General features: G+C 43.4%; 1 protein-coding gene across 1 annotated transcript; it reads right to left on the bottom strand.

Annotated features, from left to right (window-relative positions):
• Positions 1-6,809: 6,809 nt before the first annotated feature.
• On the bottom strand, positions 6,810-9,800 carry TMEM158 (transmembrane protein 158). Its single transcript, XM_042472233.1, is given in 7 exon segments — positions 6,810-6,974; positions 6,977-7,026; positions 7,029-7,365; positions 7,368-7,402; positions 7,405-7,447; positions 7,450-7,551; positions 9,738-9,800. Coding segments are annotated over 7 exon segments (795 nt in total).
• Positions 9,801-21,439: the final 11,639 nt, after the last annotated feature.

Raw genomic sequence — 21,439 nt, 5'->3', positions numbered from 1 at the left:
CCTAATCAGAGCAGACCATTTGAATCAATGGAACCTACCTAAGTAGGCTTACCAAGTTCCCATCACTTAAGTGGGTCTTCTCTAGTTGGGACTAGCAACTGGATTTAGGCCATAATCAGTAGTAACGTCTAAACACATTCTTCTTCAGACCAGTGTAATTGATGTGGATGAAGAATCTGGAGCAGATAAAGCCTAAAGGAGCACCCATACAAATTCTTCAGCTTACCCAGGTTGTGCCTTCTTCATCCTATGCCAATGAAAATCTTTGATTCATCATGAACTTCGAAATCATCTTTTTTTAACTTTCCCACTTTTGCTTTTATTCTACATTTTATGCCTCTTTTCTTCCTGTCTGCATTCTTTTCAGACAAAGAATGACGGTTATTCTGGGTTTTATTATTATTATTATCATCATCCTCTTTTAGTGTTCTTCTTTTGTATTTCTCTAACTTCACATTGCTTAGCAACACCAAGAGGCCTATCAACTGAAGTGCTGATTTTCCCCCATGTTATCCTTGTTTTGTATGGAGCAAACTATAATTTAACTTCACAAAGAAAAACCCATTAAATACATGGTTTTTTAAGGTTCAGTAAGTAAGTATTTTACAGTAAGTATTCTTATTTTCAATGAGAAAATGACCAATGCTATGTAGGCCACACATGCCTTGTTTCAGTCATGACCACTTTTGCAATTTGTCCATTTTATCATGAGAATATTACAAACTGTAGACTAATATTGTAATCCTAAACACACATACTGAATATTGAAGTGAATAAGTGTTGCTTCTCTGTAGGCATATATACATTTCAACCTAAGTCTTCCAACATGACTCTCAAGATTGGAGGGAGGAGGTATTAGTCCTGATACAGATTTTTAAAACTATGGAATGCTTATAAGTGGTTTTCTCAATAGACCCTAAAATGAAACAAAAAGTATGGGTTAAAGGTTACCTGTAATGAAGATTACAAAAAGTCACCAGCAGAAGGAAGTGACCTGAAGAAATTTGGTCCATCTTGCATAAAACATGTTTGGACATATAAATGCAAAACTTCTGGAAACTATGATCAAGCAAAATCACATTCTTGTATTATTTGGCATCATTTGAAACAAAACATCAGTACTACGGTGGTGATTATGATAGAACATGAAGGCCTTGTTTCTATGATTCATGGTACTGAAATAGTAATCCCTTAAATCAGACTTGGAAAGCAAAGATGCTCTTGTTTTAACGAAAGACTTGTTGCTATTTTAGACATGCAGTGGATAAAAATCAGTGCAAGTTCACAATGAACAGAGTGACTGACTAACACACTTTGAGAATCTGTGTTTATAAAAACAACAAGAGTGATTGAAACAATGACATCCCCACCTCCGGTAAATATAGTGTGGTTGAAGCAACAATTCACCTTGACTTTGTAAACCAGAAGCAGTAAGAAGGTAGATCTGGAGCTAGTAGAGAACCTTTAGGAAATGTACAGTAGATTGGTAAAGATCTCTGAGGTCCAATTGTTGAACAACAGAAGAAATAAAATGACCCTTATTCAACTCTGAAAATTATACCACTGATATCATGGAAGATTGGAATAACCAAGAGTGGACTTTTGTGTAGGGTGACTATGACCTGGCTTCAGTTTCGGCATTGAAAACAAATTCCTAGGCTCAGGATGCTTGAATTTGAAAGATGTCCCCTGCAACAGGCTCTGGTTAATGGATCTCCAGGTTTGGCTGTTATTGTGGTTTTAAAGAGATCCAGCAAGTCTCAATATTGCTTACTGGAGTGGATACAAACCAACATAAATGCAATTCACCAGTTAAAGATTAACATTAAAATTAAAATAGTGCTGCATAATAAAATACACAAATACTAGCTATAACTGTTTCTTGAAACCCTGTTTCAAGTACAGCAAACCCTCATATTCAGTAAATACATTGGCATGTCAATAGAAAAAAGAGCATTTGTTTAGTCAGAAGTCAGTCTTGCTGTTTTCAGTAGTATTGATTTCCAAGTATAATTAGGACTGCAGCCTCACAGCCCAATTCTAAATACATTATTGATACTGAGATCTCATCAAATTAAATGGAATTTCAAACATAGAGCAAATCTGGCTGTTGGTCTGAGACATGGGGGCACAAGATAACCACAAGCAACAATGGCATGCCACCAAAAAATAAAGGGGGCTGTCTGGCTCCATTTAAACCAGATTTTACTTAACTGGGCTGTACCCTAAATCTATTCCAGCTTATTATCAATGTTTGGATGGCCTCCATCACTTAAACTCCCAGTTTTAGATCAGGAGTGGGCAAGTGTAGCCCTGGGGCCACATACCAACCCACAAGAGACTTCAACTCCTAGACCACCATTTTTGGGGTGGAGGAGAGACAGCAAGAGAGAGAGAAAGAGAATTGCATGTCTTGACATTTTAATTAGGTTGCAAGGGGCATCCTACATTGTTTAGCATCATTAAAAAATGTTTTTCAGGATCCAGAAGTAGGCTTCTAGCTATTTCCATTTGGGCTGGGTTGGGTTGGGTGGCTGGGAAATTTTGGGCAGTCTGTATGGCCATAGATAGTTCCAGGAGCAGAAAACTGGCCCCTTGACCTGCTACAGTTGCCCACCCTTGTCTTGGGGGCTTTTTTTAAAAAATGGAATGACAACAAAATGCTTATTCCCCCAGTACAAGAGGCAAATATGTGATTTTTCTACATTTCTCACTTCTGATGGAGAGACTGAAGATTATGACTTGGTTAATGAAGAATGATAATTTTCTCATCCACTGAACTCTTTTCTTTTGTCAGTAGTCCAAAGCCCCAACTCATTTGGAACACTGTGCCACACAAACCCTGGGTACATGCACATATATTTGCCGATATAAACACAAAGCATCTAGCCAGTTCAACAGGACTCAGATAGATATTGTAATGAAGATAGTGGTGGTGTAGTGATGCCTGTAAAGTGGAGCATATTAATCAAAATCATATGTGGAAGGCTTGCTGTTGTTGTGTGCCTTCAAGTTGTTCACCAATTTATGGTGAACAAATCATGGTTTTTTCCTGGGAGAGAATGTGACTCACCCAAGATCAGCCACTATAACACCTGATATTCCCTGGTGCCCCCTTCCAAATACTAATCAGGCCTGACCTTACTTAGCTTCCAAGATGGGATCTGGAGCTTTTCAGGGTTGGGGAAGGCCACTATAGTTTAAAGGTTGTCTCATAGTCCTTACTGTAATGCATCTGAGAAAGTAGATTTAAGTCTACGAAAGCTCATTCTTTCTTTTAGTTTGTCTCAACGGTGCTACAAGATCTCTCTACAATACTGATTCCACAGACTAACACGCCTGTATCTTTAAAGTTTTTACTAAATCAGCATGAAATACCCACTTATTTTTCTCTGATTAAACTTTGATATGCAGGACATATCCAGACTGCAGGACAACATTTAGGATAGAGTGCTCACAAGTCAGCATTTAAACTTCCATAGCTGGAGAGGAAGGGGAGTAGCATTTAACTGTAGCTCTTTCTTCCTAACTTCAGTTCCATCAACCAGACAAGGACAACTTGTGACCCACCAGATGTTGTTAAAATGCAACCAGTGTTTAAGCATTAGAAGATTTTGGCCAGCAGCACTGATGACTTCATTTGCCACCATCTCCTCGCACTCTAGCCTTTAATCTTCACTCTGAGCCAAGCTGCACCACAGCTGAAGGAGAAATTAATGTTCCCAGAAGCAATATATTATTGTGAGATATCCCCGTTGCAAACAGAACAATGGATGCAAGCTATGGGAAAAGAGAGTCCACCTCAACATCAGGAAGAACCTCCTGACAGTAAGATCTGTTTGACAATAGAAGACACTCCCTCAGAAAGTTCTGGAGCCTCCTTCTTTGGAGGTCTTTAAACAGAGGCTGGATGACCATCTGTCAGGGGTGCTTTGATTGTGAGTTCCTGTATGGCAGAATGGGGTTGGACTAGATGGCCCTTGAGGTCTCTTCCAGTTCTTATGATTCTGTGAAATGTACAGGTTTTGAGGTGCAGCTTGCTCTTTGACAGGCAAATAAGATTCATATGTTTTACAAAAAACATGATCCTGGTGCAGATGAAAACAGCCGACACTGGTGTGTTCACATGGATCAACGCAGCCACTGAGCACCTGTACTTTAAAATGCCACTGACTGCCATTTCCATCAGCCCTAGTGAGCACAGCAGCATCTGGAGAGCCACAAGGTAACACCTTGTGCATAAACAAATTGTATAATTGTTGCTTGTTAGCTTAGCAGATTGTCTCATAAAACCAATCACCATTCGCTGATGAATTAAGCACTCCTAGTCTAGTTTTCTAAATGATACTGAACATTCAAAATTTGAGATGTGAACTTGCCATACATTCAATTTCAAATAAACTCCATCCGAGTTTTTCACTGAAACTTTGAATGAATATTTCATATCAAGGTGGAAGACAACGGTTTTTTATTTAATTTTGATTCATTTATTTATTTTGGCTTTAGGTCATTCACATGCCACTGCATGTCTCTATAAAATGCAGCCATAGAGATGTCCCCCTGCTTTTATTTTATATTGCACTACTAAATCCCCTAAAAGCCCCAGATCCAATCTGATCTTGGAAACTAAGTAGGGTCCGCTTTGGTTAGCGCTTGAGTGAGAGGCTGCCAACAAATACAAGGAGCTATATTTCGGAGGAAGGAAGTGGCCAAATCACCTCTGAGTATTCCTTGCCTAAGAAAACCCTATGATAGTCAACAGACCAAACAGATTAAGCCTTTAAATTCATACCTTGATAGAGTTAGCAAAACAGAAGCCGAAGCGGATTCAAGGAGCGTGACCCGTTATTCCCCAAGCACCCTGGGCATTTTTCTGGGGCATGAAAATAGGCAATGAACTTCTGTTCCTGCCTAGATTTGATTTAATCTTGATTCCCTGCCTTGGAAAAACCACTCTGAGAGAAACAGATGAAGCAAAGCCTGGACATTATTAGAGCAAAGAAAATATCTGTATTAATAATCTAAGAGACTTACAATAGTAACCACACAATATCTCTAATAAGAAACACGCACATACTGTAAAAGAGTGATGTCCAGGTTCTCCAAGAACAATATATCTATTTTTCTCATATATATATATATATATATATGCGCAAATTTAAATCCTGCACCCAAAACGTTTCCTCTTTTAGTAAATAAAAATTTGCAAAGACAATGTGTATTATTCATATACAAAGAAGCACTCTGGCTGAACAGCTACTGCAAAGTGCACTGGCTTTGTGTGTGCGGTCTTTACTAAAATATCGACTTAAAAGAGTTTTTGTTTTGTTTTTGTAAATATATATATATATATATATATATATGTATATAGCAAATACACAGGTTTTGGTCATCTTTTTTTCCCTTTTTCTTTCCAGAATTGAATTTGAGCACATGAGAAATAGTGGGCCCTCCACATTTGCTGGGGTTAAGGGCACAAGATCCCCATGAAAGTGGAAAAACCACAAACATCTCTTTAGGAATCTCTAGGTCTTCCAGCACAACTCTGTGGCCAATATCTGCTAGAAATTGACCATAAAGACACACTGGAGGACCTACAAATGGCTAGAGAAGGCTTCTCTCTGGTTTTCTCTCCTAATCTCTAAGTCCCCCAGAGCCACTTTTTGGTCAACTTTCACCTAGAGATTCCCAGAGAGAACATATTGATCAAATCCACAAATAATCAAACCCGCCAAAGTCAAAGCCACAAAAGTGGAGGGCGGACAGAATATATCTAAACTAGAGGCAGGGAAACCTTCGTTCCCCTAGAAAAAGAGTCATTGGCGAGGAACCCATCCAGCTAGATTTCCACCTTTCCAAATCCAAGCTTCTGTATTCGACGCCAAGAAGATGGCTTTTAAAGTGAATATCTACAAAATATATTTCTTCAAATGTTATTCTCCCCATAATAATAATAATAACAATAATAATAATAATATTAGAAGAGAGATAGCGGACAAGGCCCCTTCTGGGATGGCCCCTTCTGTAACAAATGACAGTAGTGGCCCATAGGGAAACATTGCAGAATATTTGCCCACAGAGATACATTGGGGGAATACTTGCTTCTTATTGGGAAACATAGGAAACATCTCCAATGTTTCCCTATGGGGCCTATACCCCCAATGTTTCTATGGGGCGCCTCTACACCCTATGTTTTCCTATGTGGGCTCATATCCCCCAATGTTTTCCCTATTGGCCTATACCCCCTTATTTCCCTTGGGGGCCAATATGCCTCCGTGTTTTCCCTATTGGGCTTATCCCCAATGTTTCCTGGGGGCCAATATCCCCCAATGATTCCCATTGGGGCCTATCTCCAATGTTTCCCTAGGGGCCTACTATTCCCAATCTTTTCCCTATGGGCGCCTATTCCCATGTTCCCTATGGGGCTATCTTCCCCAATGTTTCCTAGGGGGCCATATCCCCCAATGATTCCCTATGGGGCCATATTCCCCCAATGTTCCTATGGGCCTATATCCCCCATGTTTCCTTTGGGGCCTATATCCCCCATGTTTCTATGGGGCCATATCCCCTTTTTCCTGTGGGGCCAATATCCTCCAATGTTCCTTGTGGGGCTTATATCCCAATGTTTCCTATGGGGCCAAATTCCCTTTTTCCTTGTGGGGCCAAATCTCATACAATGTTTCCTTGTGGGGTCAGTACTGTCCTTTAGTTTTTTAGTACACCCTCCCCTTCTGTCCGGGCCCCACAAGAAGGATGGGAAGGGGATGAGATCCGAGGAGGGGGCCTGTGCCAGAGGTGTCCGTCCAGGCTCACTTGGCCGCCCCTGCTGCCCCGGGCGGCGGGGTTCCCAGCGGGGGAGGCGGCTGCAGCCCCGGCTTGGCACTGGCGTTGGCGTTGCTGGCCGCCCTTCCGCCGCGGCCGGGCTCCATGCCGTTGGGGAGGAATCCGGCGATGATGGGGACGGGGCCAGATGAGGGCAAGCCACGCTCCAGACGATGATGACCAGCGTCATGAAGCAGGCCAACCGGTGGACTCGACGGGCTTTCGGTTCATCCTCCAGCCGGGGGTCCCCCTTGAGCTCCTCCAGGCTGAATCCAGGCAGCAGAAGTGGAGGCGTCGCCTTGCTGCTGCCAGGGAGGCTGCGGGGCAGGGGCCTCCGGGGAGGGAGGGAAGAGGGCCGCGGAGGGGGGGCCGGAGTCTCCCCAGGCGCCGTCCCCCGGCCCAGGTGCAGCCCAGGCAGAGGCGCAAGTCCTGCTGGAAGCCCCCGCCGCAGCCCCAGGGCTCGATCACCAGAGGCGGGGGTCCCCACCGGGGGAAGGCGGCCGAGAAGGAGGGCCGGCCCCGCCGTGCCCCACTGCCGCCGCTCCCCCTCCTCCGGCTCCGGTGGAGAAGAGGACAGTGCGCACTGAGCCTGGAAGCCCCAGGGGCCCCATCGGACCAGCAGGGAGAGCTCAGCATCTGCCGCTGGACGCTGATGTTGCAAGGTGGGCTCCTCCCGAGGAAGGGGGCCGAGGAGGAGGAGGAGGCGAGGAGGGGGAAGAAGGGGCAGCCCTGGTTGCAGTCATCGTCGGGGGCTCAGGGCTCTCTTGTCCCCTCGCCGCCGCCGCCGCGCCTTCTCTGCGAAGAAGTCCGTGCCGGGAAGGAGAGGCGTTGTGGAGGGGCTGCAGGGGCAGAGGGGGGGTCGGGGAGAAAGGGCTGTGCCCTGCTTCCCCTCCTCCTGCTGCTTCTCTCCTCCAGCTGCGACAGGCAGCGCCGGGAAAGAGGGCGCCAAGCGGGCCAGAGGGCGGGAGCAGCATGGCATGGGCTTAGAGTCCGAGGAGGAGAGCGAGGGAGAGCGGCCTTCAGCCGGGGAAGAAGCAGGGGGCGATGGGCTCCATGGCGACCACCCCTTCCTGCCCAGAGAGCCAGGGAGAGAGGCAATGAGACCGAGAGGAGAGGGAGTGGGTTTTGGGAGCCCCGAGGGCAAGGAGCAGCAGCTCTAGTTCTTGCCTCGGCTGGTCCAAAGTCGCCTGGAGAGTGAGGGGCTCTCTGGAGGAAGGAAAGCGAGCCCCACCAGCCCGGAGCCCCTCTTCTTCAGCCCGGCAGGTCTGGCTCGCCCTCCTCTCTCCCTTGGCCTCCGGTCTTCTTCTGCCTCTGCTCAGTTGCCCCGTTTCTCCGACAGAGCGAGGGACTCCTCTGAGGAGGAAGGGAGAGGAGAGCCCTCCTCAGCTTTACTCAGCCATGCCCCTCTTGCAGGGGAGGCTCCTCTGAGACGGAAGGGAAAGGCCAGCCTCCAAGTCCCGTCTTCTGTGCGAGTGAGGGGCTCCTCTTCGGGCGGAAAGGGACGCCTTGGCTGGCCTTCTTCTGGGGTCTCCTGGGAGTGAGGCTCCTCTGAGGGAGGAAGGGGGAGGTGGTGCCCGCTTCTCCTGGCAGCCAAGGAGACTAGGCGGCGAGTCGGGCAGGGGCTGGGCTGAGCTCGCCTCCGGTTCCCCTTTTTTCCCGCCTCCTCGCCTGGCGCTGCATCAGGAGTCCCTTCTTTCGCACCGGACGGGTCTCCCCCGAAGAACGACAATAAAAGGCCCCTCCCCTTGCCTTCCTGCCTCCCTCTCCTCTTCCAGAGACTGAGCTGGCGCCCTTTGGGAGCCCTCCCAAGAGACCCTCTCCTCCTCCTCCGCCTCCTTCCCTCAAGCCCCTCACAGAACCCTCTTTCTTAAAGGACAGACTATTCATTTCCACAGGAGTGGGGCAGGATGTTATCTACCTCTCCCCTGGAAGCCCCAAATTCCCCTACCTTTTCTTTATGGGAATCAACAGCAGCCTTGTGGGTTTTTGTTGGGTTTTCAGGCTAGGTGGCCATGCTCTAGAAGAGGTTCCTCCCCCCCCCCCCCGATATTGCACCAGCATCTGTGGCTGGCAAAATGTCAGGAAGAACTCTTCCAGAGCATGGCCACTAACCCTGAAAACCCACAAAAAATGATGGATGTCGGCTGTGTGAAAGCCTTCGACTTTACGTTAGGAGCCTTATTTTTTGTCAACTGACCATGGAGCAAAGCGGACCCCTCTCCTCTCTCATCCTGTCCATGACAGTGATTCTACGCAAAAGGCATTCATAGGGCCCTTATCACACACAGGGCAAAATGTGGTCGAATATCACCCAAACGTTGTGGGCACCAGGGATGTGTCATGCTTGCACTTCTAAAGTGTAACTGATATTTCCGGCGTGGAATCGGTGCAAGGAAGCCATTTTCTGAATAACAGGACATCCCATTATTCAGAAAATGGCGCCTCCTGGCTTCCCTGTGAACGAATCCATGAGAGGAACAGGCGGAAGCCTCCATTAACGCTTCCACAAAGTTTGGGTGATGTTTCAACCACGTTTGCCCTGCATGTGATAAGGTCCATACATTCAGGCTGAACCTGTCATTAAATGTCGGTGAAGTGGAATTGTGTTAAACATTTCTTGTTAATATGAATGAAGGGCCAGGATGGATGACAATTCCACTTCGCTGGCGGCGGACCATGACAGGATCAGCACACATGTCATCGAAAGTTCACACGATCGTGGTCACTTGCGCTTCCCGAACCGGACAATGTCTGGATCAGCGTGACATCATCTGAAAGTCCTTCCCACAATCACATAGGAATGACAGGACAAGGACATCCTATAATGATAATCTGTGGCCCCATTCCACTTACATTTAAACCACCAAAGAACTAGTGTCAAGAGAAGAGAGTGTTGTTGTTTGCGTTTGCCTCACTTCATCACGATTGAAACTAATCACAGTAGGATCAGAACACCATTCAATGGGAACGATGGTCATATAGGCAACCCAAACAATCACTTTAAATCATAGTGGGAACGCAGCCTGTGTGTCATTTGAAGCCATCCCTACTGAAACACACCCGAAAAGGAGAAAAGCAAAATGACCAACTCTGCCCTCAGGGGGTGGCAAAGTGGTTTAGCAGCCCACAGTGGCAGGGAGAGACCTCTTTTTCAAAAAGCCACCCTCAACATAAGCCAAGAGCCGCACATTTAAGGTCTGCAAACAATTCACTCAGTCCATGGTTCCAAAGTTCAGCATCTCTTTGGAAATCATAGAAAAATGCATAGGTGCTTGAAATGGTTTTCATAACTCTGCTTTGCAGATGCCTTGACTCCCTGGATTATATCCATTGCCTTTTGTTTTGAGTGAGCTTTTGTTTTTAAAAGATTGCCATGCTGCTAATGAGGGCAGGAATGGCTTTTCTGTTGCTTAAATAACCTTGACCGTATATGAAACATTTATGATGTAGTAGTGATTTGGCATTGAAATAGTACTCTGGAGATCAGGTTTGTGCCTCCACTTGGCCATAGAAAACCCACTGAGTGACCTTAGGTAGTCACACACTTTCAGGCCCAGAAAACCCTGTGATAGATTCACCTTAGAGTCACCATAAGTCACAAATGCCATGTGTCCTTATTAAACAACACATACACAGGCCGTCTGGGAAAGAAGAAACAACTGACAGTGCTGAGAAGGGCAGTTAAATCACCAGCACCCAGACTGCGGGAGTCCCTCCAGAGAAATCTGTTTGTCAAGCAGTCAGCAAACAAGCAACAAGTGTATCACATTTCAAGGGTTGAAGAAGCCAAGAAGTGAAAGGTTCAAATTCTAGAGACAAAAAGCAGGCCAGGAAGCAGACGTTGCTTCCAGATTTCAGGCTGTATCCACACTGGAGAGATAACTACGTCTGGCACCACTTTAACTGCCCTGGCTCAGACTATGGAATTCTGGGAGTTGGAGTTTGTTGTGGGGCTGGAGCGGAGCACTGCCTGAAGGCACACAAACAATAGCAATGGAGTGAGAGTGCTAGGCTAAGAGATCTACATTTTAGTGCCACATCTGGAAACTCAGTGGGCGATAGTGTGTTGGGCTAGTCACCCTGTAGCCTGACCCACTTCACAAGGTTGTGAGGATAAAATCAAAGGCATGTATACTGCAGTCAGCTCATTGAAGGAAAAAGGCGACTGACTAGTCATGTGTATAAACATGACTAGTAAGAAATACGTAATAAATTATTATAAACCCCGGAGTACAATTAAGAATGTAAAAATATTTACAAACTGGTCAAGCTTGTAAAATGTGGGCTAGACAAAGGAACTGTTAAATGGAATGTAATTGGTTGACCGGCCGAACCCAAAGGGTGCTCAACAATGGCTCCTTTTCATCCTGGAGAAAAGTGACGTGGGGTCCCACAGAGCTGTCCTGGGCCCAGTGCTATTCAACATCTTTTATCAATGACCTGGATGACAGAATTGGGAGCATACTTATCAAATTTGCGATGTACAAATTAGGGGGAATAGCTAATACCCCAGAGGACAGGATCAAGATTCAAAATGACCTGAATAGACTAGAAAGCTGGGCCAAGCTAACAAAAATGAAATTCAACACGGAGAAATGTAAGGTATTGCACTTGGGTGGAAAAATAAATGCACAGATATGGTGGTGGACACCTGGCTGAATGAAACTACGTGTGAAAGGGATCTAGGAGTCCAAGTAGACCACAAGTTGAACATGATGTGACAGTGTGTGCGGCAGCTAAAAAGGCCAATGCTATTTTAGGCTGCATCAATAGAAGTTAGTGTCTAGATCAAGAGAATAATAGTGCCACTGTATTCTGCTTTGGTCAGGCCCCACCTAGAATATTGTGTCCAGTTCTGGGGCCAAATTCAGAAGGACATTGAGAAACTGAGCGTTTCCAAAGAGGGCGACAAAAATGGTGAAGGTCTGGAAACCATGTCCTATGAGGAACGACTTGGGAGCTGGGGATGTTTAGCCGGAGGAAAAGAAGGTTAGAGGTGATATGATCGCCCTGTTTAAATATTTGAAGGGATGTCCTATTGAAGAGGAGCAAGCTTGTTTTCTGCTGCTCCAGAGAACAGGACCTGGAACAATGGATGCAAGCTACAGGAAAAGAGATTGCACCTGAACATTGGAGGAACTTCCTGACAGTAAGGGCTTCGACAATGGAATGCACTTCTCGGAAGTGATAGAGTCTTCCTCTTTGGAGGTCTTTTAAACAGAGGCTGGATGGCCATCTGTCAGGGATGCTTTGATTTGGATTTCCTGCATGGGGGGGGGTTGGACTGGATGGCCCTAGTGGTCTCTTCTATGATTCTATGATTCTATAATGGATTGAAACATATCATTGCAGCAATATGTTCTAGTCCTCAGTTGCTACTGCAGTTTGCTCTGCTGTCATTGTCATTCCTTCCCATCCCTCCCCAGCAAACTCTGTTCCGGATGTTCTGGAAGGTCCATAATAATGTCATAAGGCCACATGAGGCAGGAAGATAGATGTTGCTGCATCTGTCATCACTGTTCACACTCTTTCTCACAGGATCTCCCAAAACAGGACTGAAAGCAAGCAGGGTCTTGGTAGGAGCTATCTAGCCCCAATTACCTGCAAGAGGTGTTTCCTCCAAGATCCTCAGACCTGTGCCTGCATTTTCCACAACAGAAGAGTTGGAGGGTTGTCCTGGCCACCTGTCATGGTGACTCCTTGCTTCAGTGGAGCAAGAGAGTGTGTTGGGGATGAGGGGTGGGTTTCAGTGCCCTTTTCCACTTAACCATCTGAGGCAGATGGTTTACCCTCTCTCATGGGAGATTCAGTCATGGTGTCCATAAGCCCCCACATCAAAACTTAGTCTTAAATCTGCATTTTGAGCGACAGAAATGGATAGACAGATGTATACTCCAAACATGGCTGTTGTTGTTTTTTAAATTAATTTAGCTTATTTGCAAAGTTATCCTTAGCCATCATGGCTATTAGCATCTGAAAGAGACTTCTATGAATTTAATATAATCTATTAAGAATTACTTGTGCCGAGGCCATCCAGATATCCTTTGGCAAATAATTCTGTAAATTAATTGTCCACAACATGAAAAACTGTCTTATTTGTTGTGGCAACCAGAGTCAATGAATGACTCCAAATTGTGTTTGGAGAATGAACAATGCAGCATTCCTGAAACTGTGGCCCTCTGGATGTGGCAGAGTACAGATCAATGTTTGCAGGGGTGATTGAAGCCCCAGGCTACTGCCTTCCTCTGAGACTGAGAAAGTGGGACTTTCACAAGGTAATCCAATGGGTTTCGATGGCCAAGTGGGGATTTGAACCCTGTGTGCTAAAGTCATGGTTATAATTTTGTTGACTGAGTATGAAAACAGGGTGAGCCTAAGGCAAACCCAGCATAGGGTTTTCTTGGCAAGATTTGTTCAGAGGGGGTTTTTCCTTTGCCTCTCTCCGAGGCTGAGAAAGAGTGACGTACTCAGGGTCACCCAGTGGGTTTCCATGGCTGGGCAGGGATTTGAACCCTGGCCTCCCAGAGGTGGAAAAGAAAAGAAAAGGACTGTCTGCAGGAAAATGTTTTGAATTGCACACATGATCTTGGAGCTGTGCTTTCCACTTTAAAAATAATCTCCTTCTTTAGATGCTCTTCACAAGTGATAGTTCTAGAAGCCACATTGGTGTGGAGAGGACAGGGAAGAAACGTGTAGTCTTAACCTCTCCCTGATGTTTCCCAACTCTGTTTTAGGCAAATTATGCATTCATAAATGATTCATCTTTGAAACTTTACAGCAAAGGAACAATGAATTCCAACATATGACATTTAAACATGAAATTGATGGCAAGAATGATCAAAACTGGCATTAAATTAAGTGTTAGATTTATGTCATTAACAAAGGAGTCTCATCATTTTTGTGCTCTTTTGGACTCATTACATTACAGTCAAAGAATTACTCATAATTTCATCTGCAAGAAATAGATTGTGAGAGAACTGTTCAGCCACAGGGACTGTGGGATCACCGCCTTCATTATTCTATTTGCAATAGACTTGTGGTGAAAAGGCTCCGGGGCATGACCGAAGTGGCCAAAATAAAATGGAAGACAAAACAAGCAGAAGAATGAACGACCCAAATCCTGCAGAAAATCATAGCATGAACAGAAGCATGGCCCTATGAAAGGAGGGAATGAAGAGCCAAAGGACTGACAAGACAAGCAGGAGAATGGATGAGGAAGTGGTGCCAAAAAATAAATGGAAGAAAAGAAAACCACACATGAAAACTGATGCTATGTTTATGCCTTGCACCTTGCTTCTGCATGATCAGGAGTTTTAGATATTCTAATGGTCATCCAGGCACAGGCAGCTCATGACTTGGAACAAGGTGGTGTCCTTTTCTGAAATTTTGGGGTGAGGTGCTCCTTCACTGCTCAGTCCCCAAGCTGAGAACAGAAGTGTGGCTCTCCAGATGGCCTAGATTTCTTCTGCTCCCATCAGCCCTAACCAGCAAAAGAAAGAGTGAAGATTTAAAAATATATATATTGTAGTTAAAATGTTTAATTTATGCAAAAGAAAATGTAACAAATGTAATGTCAGCAATAAAGAATACAGTTTTTCAAATAGAACATTTGTGATTATGTATCTTCGGGTTATTTTCAACTTTGTTTTCTTGGCAAGATTTGTTCAGAAGATTTGCTTTTAGGCTGAGAGAATATGAAGATTATCAGACAGGACAGGAGTGAAGCCCATCTTTATCCCATCCACGACTGCGATCACACAAAGGACATTCACACTTGATGCACTGATCCTGTCATAAACCTGTCAGTGAAGTGAGCTCTTCCATTAATGCAAAATGAAGGGCAAGGATGGGACAATTCCACCTCACTGACGGGACAATGACAGGATCAGTGTGATGTCATATGAAAGTCTTTTGCACAATTGCTGTCGTTTGTGCTTCCCAGACAGGACAAAGTCCAGATCAGAGCGACATCATCTGAAAGTCCTTCCAGTGATCGCATGGGAAGGATGGGACAAGGACAGAAAAAAGACAGGACAAAGACATCCCGTCACTCATCTGATAATCTCTTATGACTTGTCCAGAGTTACCCAGTGGATTTCCATGGCTGAGTCGAGTTCAAACCCTGGTCTCCTGTTGTCCTAGTCCTGCCCTCCAGCCACTGTTCCACACTGGTTCTACCAGACAAAACATACAGAAATTAATTTAAGTGATACATTGTTGTTAACTCTTGGCAAAGAATGATAGGTATTACAGCCCAGCCACATCTGGAGAGTTGGGGTGGAAACTGTAAAGTCCTCTAGATGTAGAACATCAGCTCCCAGCATTCCTCATTATAGACAATGCTGGCTAGGGCTGCTGGGAGTTGTAGTCAGTATGACTCCCACCCCTGACCTCAAGGAAGTCCACCGGAATCTCTGTGCTATAAAAAATATTTACAGGTATACAGATTTGAGCAGAAGGTGAGTTCACAATACAGTGTGCCTGCCCCATGCGCGGACACATTTTACGCGGCTTCCAGATTACACAGAAGCCACTTGGTGCTCCACCACATGCACGCGCCCCATTATTTCCTATGGGGCTCGAGCATAGGTGGATTTTCTCTTACGCGGGGGGATCCGGAACAGATCCCCCACGTAAGGAGAGGGCCCACTGTATTAATATCCCAACTGACACTTGTTCCCCATAAGATTTTTCCATAGCACAATAGGATTTCCTACTGTTACTTTAGGATCCAGCCCTCATTTATACCTATTCGACCTCTGATATCAAATTAATATCAAAAAGAGAAGTTGCCAGCAGGTAGACAGCAAGGGGTTCCTTAGCACAGGAAACCAGCCATACCATATTAGGGCATATGGATGGCTCAGCATAGGAAAAGCCAAAGCCACACATCTGAGATCACTCCAGACTGAAATCAGCATGATCTATTCACTGAGGAGAATGATGATGGAGAGCTGGACCTGGGAATTGTCTGCATACAATAGACAAAGGGAGTTTTCTTCTGGGAATGAAACTCTTTTTGTCTGAGGACATTCATTCCAATTTTCTGGACATTCTTGCATATCACATTCTATTCCTCTTCCCTAGAAAAGCCATTTAACTCTTGGGAAAACAGTTTAACTCCTGAAAGACTGCCCTCAGGACTCATTTCTTGCCATAAATGCACATGCCCAGAAAATAGCAAATCTGTCTAGTTTGAAGGTGGACAGAACCTGTGTTTGATTTCAGCTGGATACCTTAGTAGCCAGCCATTCCACATGTCACTGGCGGCTACTGTGCCATCTTCATTCTGGGAATCCCACAATTGGAGCTATGCTTTGGATTGGTACAGTATTACCTCTTACCTGTACTGCAACTCACTATTACCTACTACCTTCGTAGCATTAGTTCTTGTAGGTGTGAGTGAGAGAGTGTCCTTGTGAGTGTGGATTTCCCTTTTTAAACCAACTAAATTAATTTGGAAAATTGCCTATGGAGTTCTCTGGACTTGGAAACGTTATACAAAGGTGGAGATCCTGACTTTATGTTACTGAAGCCCTCTTGCTCCTTCCTATTGAGTTAAATTAATTTACCTATTGAGTCAAATTTGAGGGTGCCCTGTCAAGATCCCCTGCAATTTAGGTGACATTTCAAAGATCAAGTCAGCCTCCTCATTCTTCTGAGTCTTCTCAAAAACACTGCTTGCAGCTTTTCTATAAACACACATTTTGATGGTTTCATTCACAGAGATAGTAGGCAGAAAGATACATCCTTATCTAGAAGATCCTGGCAATTTCCTTCATCTTTACTAAAGATTTCCACCTTTTAAAAAAATGTTGAGAGTACAAGGATGGAAAGCTAATGTTTACATCTTTATTTCAAATGATTGGCCAACTCTTGATCTTAAAGACTTTAATAGAACTATATTGCTATAAATCAATTTATAAATCACTTGCCACATTTAAAAAGACACCTTGAAACAAATGATTTTCTATCCCTCAACTTTACCTGTTGATGTGTTCCACTTCGTTGGTCCAGCTTGCTACATCTTTCCCAGTACTGATTTCAGATTTGTACCTGATAATATTTGTTGACTTCTCCAACTTGCTGCAAACTATTTGCCCAAGTGGCATGCTTTTTGTGAACTACATAACAAGTTTTGCAATAGCTAAGCTAGAATGGCATTGCCAGCTACCATGAAGCCAAAGCTATGTAGGTTTAAGAATGGCAATTACTCCTAAACCTATTGAAGTTGCTGCTGTAGCTATTATGAAATTTATTCTTACATTCGTTTTTGACTACCTACTTTCAGTTTATAGTGTCAGCTTGCTCCTTTGTGTGCTACAGGACTTAATGAGATATATATTATTGATCTCAGATTGTAGATTTTAAAGGTTATTCATTGGATTTTGTATGTTTCCACTGACCTAGTAGATGTATAATAAAGTAACCATTCTAAACATACAGTATTCATCTGGGAGTGAGTCTCAGTGGACTCAGGACGCCTTACGTCTTAGAAGACATGTATCTAGAACTGCACTGTAAATAAAACTCAATACCAAGTCAGCTGGAATTTTTGAACTTAGAAGAGAGCAAGTGGAGCTGTGCCTGGAAACATCTGACATCCAATTAAGGCACCACAGTACCTGTTTAAGGATGCTCTTAATTGAAAAATCACACTTATTTCAACCCATTATGGCAAAATCCCAAGGCAATTTATTATTTTCACAGCTCATGCTCTTCTAGCATGAAATGAGCATTGCCTGGTCTTGCATTTGTCACATCTCGCTGGAGGGGGGAAAGGGGGCTTGTAGTTAGTTGCCTGCCTATTTGCGCAAGGCAGATAACAAATTCTCCCAGTGGACAGATCTATTCTTCAGGCAGAGCAGTGATACACAGATCCAAGAAAAACCTGGGTATTTTCTTACCTTCACAGATGCAATATTTATTAATAAAATTTGGTACCACATAGTTTGAAAGTGGGATCTGACTCATGACCAAACAAGTCATGAAAACTGTGGGCTAGACAGTGTTACATTTACAGTTAGGTGGATCCATAATTGTTTGACAGATCAAACCCACAGAGTACTCACCAATTATTGTTCTTCACCCTGGAGAGAAGTGACAAGTAGGGTGCCTCAGGATTCAGCTCTGGATCTGGTGTCATTTAACATCTTTATAAACGATTCAGACTGGATGATGGAATAGAAGGCACACTTATCAAATTTGCAGATAACACCGAATGGAGCATGTGGGTAGCAAATATTCCAGAGGACAGCGACAGAATTCCAGAAATGACCCTAACAGATTGGAGAGCTGTGTCAGAACCAACAAAATGAATTTCAACAGGGATAAATGTAAAGTACTACATCTCAGCAGAAAAAAACAACAAAATGCATAAATATTGTTAAGCCAGCTTGAGTGCTATACTAGAAAATAGGCAGGAGGATTAGATGATAGATAGATAGATAGATAGATAGATAGATAGATGATAGATAGATACACAGACATCAGGTCCGCCGAGGCTGTGCTACATAATCTCTCTGTCTCACAGATACATAGGAAGCTATCTCATACCAGGTCAGAATATTTGTGCATTTAGCCCAGTGTTTTCTATTGGCAATGGTTCTCTAGGGTCACAGTCTTTCCATCAGCTACTGATTTTGAGATTTCTGGGAAGCATCTAACTTGGTCTGATGTTGCTATCAAATGCTGCAGAGAGTACTAGAGATAAAGGGGAACAGGATAGAAAGGGGTAATACTTACATTTTACCTCTTCAGTAGACTGAGAAATAGCATTGCGAAGAAACCTCTCAGGAAACCTCTCTGGGGGGAAATACCAGAGAAATATATGGGAAGCACGGGGGCCAACAACATAGAAGGAGAAGATGCATACAATAAGGTGCACAGCAAAGAAGACATGGATAAGGGAAATGGAGCATTAGGGTGGTGGAAGGAAGACAGGTAGTTAATATCATGATGTGTTTCTTTAGCTAAAGAATTGTAGATATGATATTCCAAGTGATTTATCGTAAGCTGTATGTTTCTCTTGGATTCTGTTGAAAAATGAAGTACTAGTTCTATCATAACCTGCAGATACCCTACCATTACACATTATGCCAGCAAATAAGCCAACCGCATTAGTGAAACATTGCTGGATGTCAACACAATGGCTCTGTTTTGTGATATAGTCCTGTTGCTGAGGCAGCCAAAGCTGACACATGCGTTCTCTTAGTGTTTCATTTGAGCAGGCCTTTACCTGCCTGATGCCGACAGCAGGAAGCAAGCAAGATTCCTGCAGTCTACACAGACAGTTCCAGAATGATTCCTACATTCTGCACCATTTCACACACTGTATAGTGGAAAAGAGTGGTGCGTGGTCAAGAGTTGTAAAAGCCAGTGGGTTGTAGTGGTTTGAGTGCTGGACTGCAACTCTGGAGATCAGGGTTCAATTCCCTGCTCAGCCACAGAAGCTCATTGTGTGACCTTGTGCAAGTCACACACTCTGTCAGTCCCAGAAGAGTCCATGACAGGTTTGCTTCAACAACAACAAAAGCCAGAAATGACTTGAAGGCACACAACAATAGTGGAAAACCTAGCTCCACCCTCACTGAATGTGCATTCAACAAGGAACTGCAGCTCATTCATGCTCCATGAGGCAAATATTACCTGCACTTATATTTTTACATGTTTAGGTGTACAGTACTCAAGGCATCATATCTGAAGTGCCCCTCAGAGCAAGGCTTTTCAAACAGACATCATGTCAGCTATTGTAGGAGTACTTTCTGTGCTTCTGGATGTGCATAATAAAGATAAGCTAGCCAAACAGACATTTGCTTTGAGAACATGATTGAAATGTTTAAAAAAAAATAAAAAATTGGCTAGCAGCTCAAAGAACAAAGTTTTGGGTGCAAATCAAGTTTGGAGCATGAGCCAAACCAGAAAAACAAGGCATTGGTTCTGAAGAAATGTCCAATTTCTAATTAAGCAAAATCTTTCCCCCAAAAGGTTGCTATCAAAGGATTATTTCACATGACATTGTTAGAGCTGATGGGATGAACAGTGGCTCTCTTGAGGTCACCAAGTAATGTCAATATATAAGACACATTAGTAGTATTTCACAGGTTGACCTGCAATTTAAAAGAATTCTGAAATTGCATATTGTAAAATGCTAAGTAAAATAGTACTCGGCATTGTAAACCAAAGGCATTAACTGGTATTCTCAGTGTTTGCTTCCCGTAGGCTTGCTTTAAGTGCTTGTGACAGCTTTTTCTGGATGGAAAAGCAATGAAATGATGACTAAAGCACTAATTATTTCTAGGATGGCATAAGCATTAAACTTCAGAATACCAGAGCATACAACATGTTCAAGGACTAACATGATTCTACAGAGTGGTTGCCAGTAAGCCTATGCTTCTTAGAATATCTTCCCCATATGGCTTGTTTGAAAGCCAGATTTACAATCCAGATCCCAAATTTCATATGTATGAAAGACATCATTCCTTGATAGTCTAGGCAGCATAAGGATCAACATGGTATATATTACCTGCACAACTGATTCTCTGGGATGATTTTATTGGGAAAGTATTTCAACAGAAAAAATATTTGATTTTTTTAATCAATTTTTTAATTGCAAAATGCAGCATAGTTATAGTGTGAGTGTGCATGTGTGCCTTGAAGTCAGCGGTTAAATTATAGTGACCCCATTAATTTCATAGGGATTTTTAAACAAAGAAATGCCCACAGGTAGTTTTGCCAATTCCTTCCTCTGAAATATAGCCTATAGAACCTGGTATTCATTGTCAGTCTCCTGTCAAAGTACTAACCTGGGCTACCCCTGTTTAGCTTTCAAGATTAGACAAGATCTAGTGCATTTATGATATTTAATCTTTTAAAAAAATCACTAATGTTGATGGCTAACAAGTCCTGTTCATTTCAATTGTTATACTTTAATTGTGACTAACACTAGATATAGCCCACAAAATTCTCGTCTTGACTTCTTCCTAGATATATCAGTGTACACTGAAGCCCTGTAACTTTCTCTCCTTTCTCTTTTCTTAGCTGGCATCTGAGATTAAAATGGCTTTTTAAAAACCTCTGTTTGAGAAGATTCATTTATTAGGAGAAGTTTGAGAACTCTTGACTGACTGTTGTTCCATTGAATCCAACATTGGAACAATCTTAAATTAATGACATGATACCCATTGGTTTTAATGTCAACAGATTGGATTCAAATTTAGTCATATTTATGGTGGACCCTTTGAAATTAATTGGGCTTGAATGAGTCATCATGACTACCAAGTCCCTTTGATTTCTATGAATCAGCTCTAAATATGGCTAAACCTCAAAGGCTGACCGTTTTATTTGTCGATTTTGCCAGAATCTTATCCAATGTGCTTTTACAAAATCAGCTGAGATCAGGATCGTGTTTAATGGAAAGTTTTTCACTTGAATAACTAATTCAGGAAAGAGTCAGCAAATTGGTTACACTTGCAAATGTAGAAGAACTGTTCTGAAGCAAAAAGTATGCGCCTTTATATGATGTTCATGCATGTCATAGTTTGGATAAATTTAAAATTATCCCACTTGTGAGAGAGAGAAAATGTGTTTACTATCTGCAGTTTTTACTAGCACTTAC

The sequence above is a fragment of the Sceloporus undulatus genome, chromosome 6 (assembly GCF_019175285.1).
Source record: "Sceloporus undulatus isolate JIND9_A2432 ecotype Alabama chromosome 6, SceUnd_v1.1, whole genome shotgun sequence".
Lineage (NCBI taxonomy): Eukaryota > Metazoa > Chordata > Lepidosauria > Squamata > Phrynosomatidae > Sceloporus > Sceloporus undulatus.
This window is presented reverse-complemented; position numbering and strand designations above follow the sequence as displayed.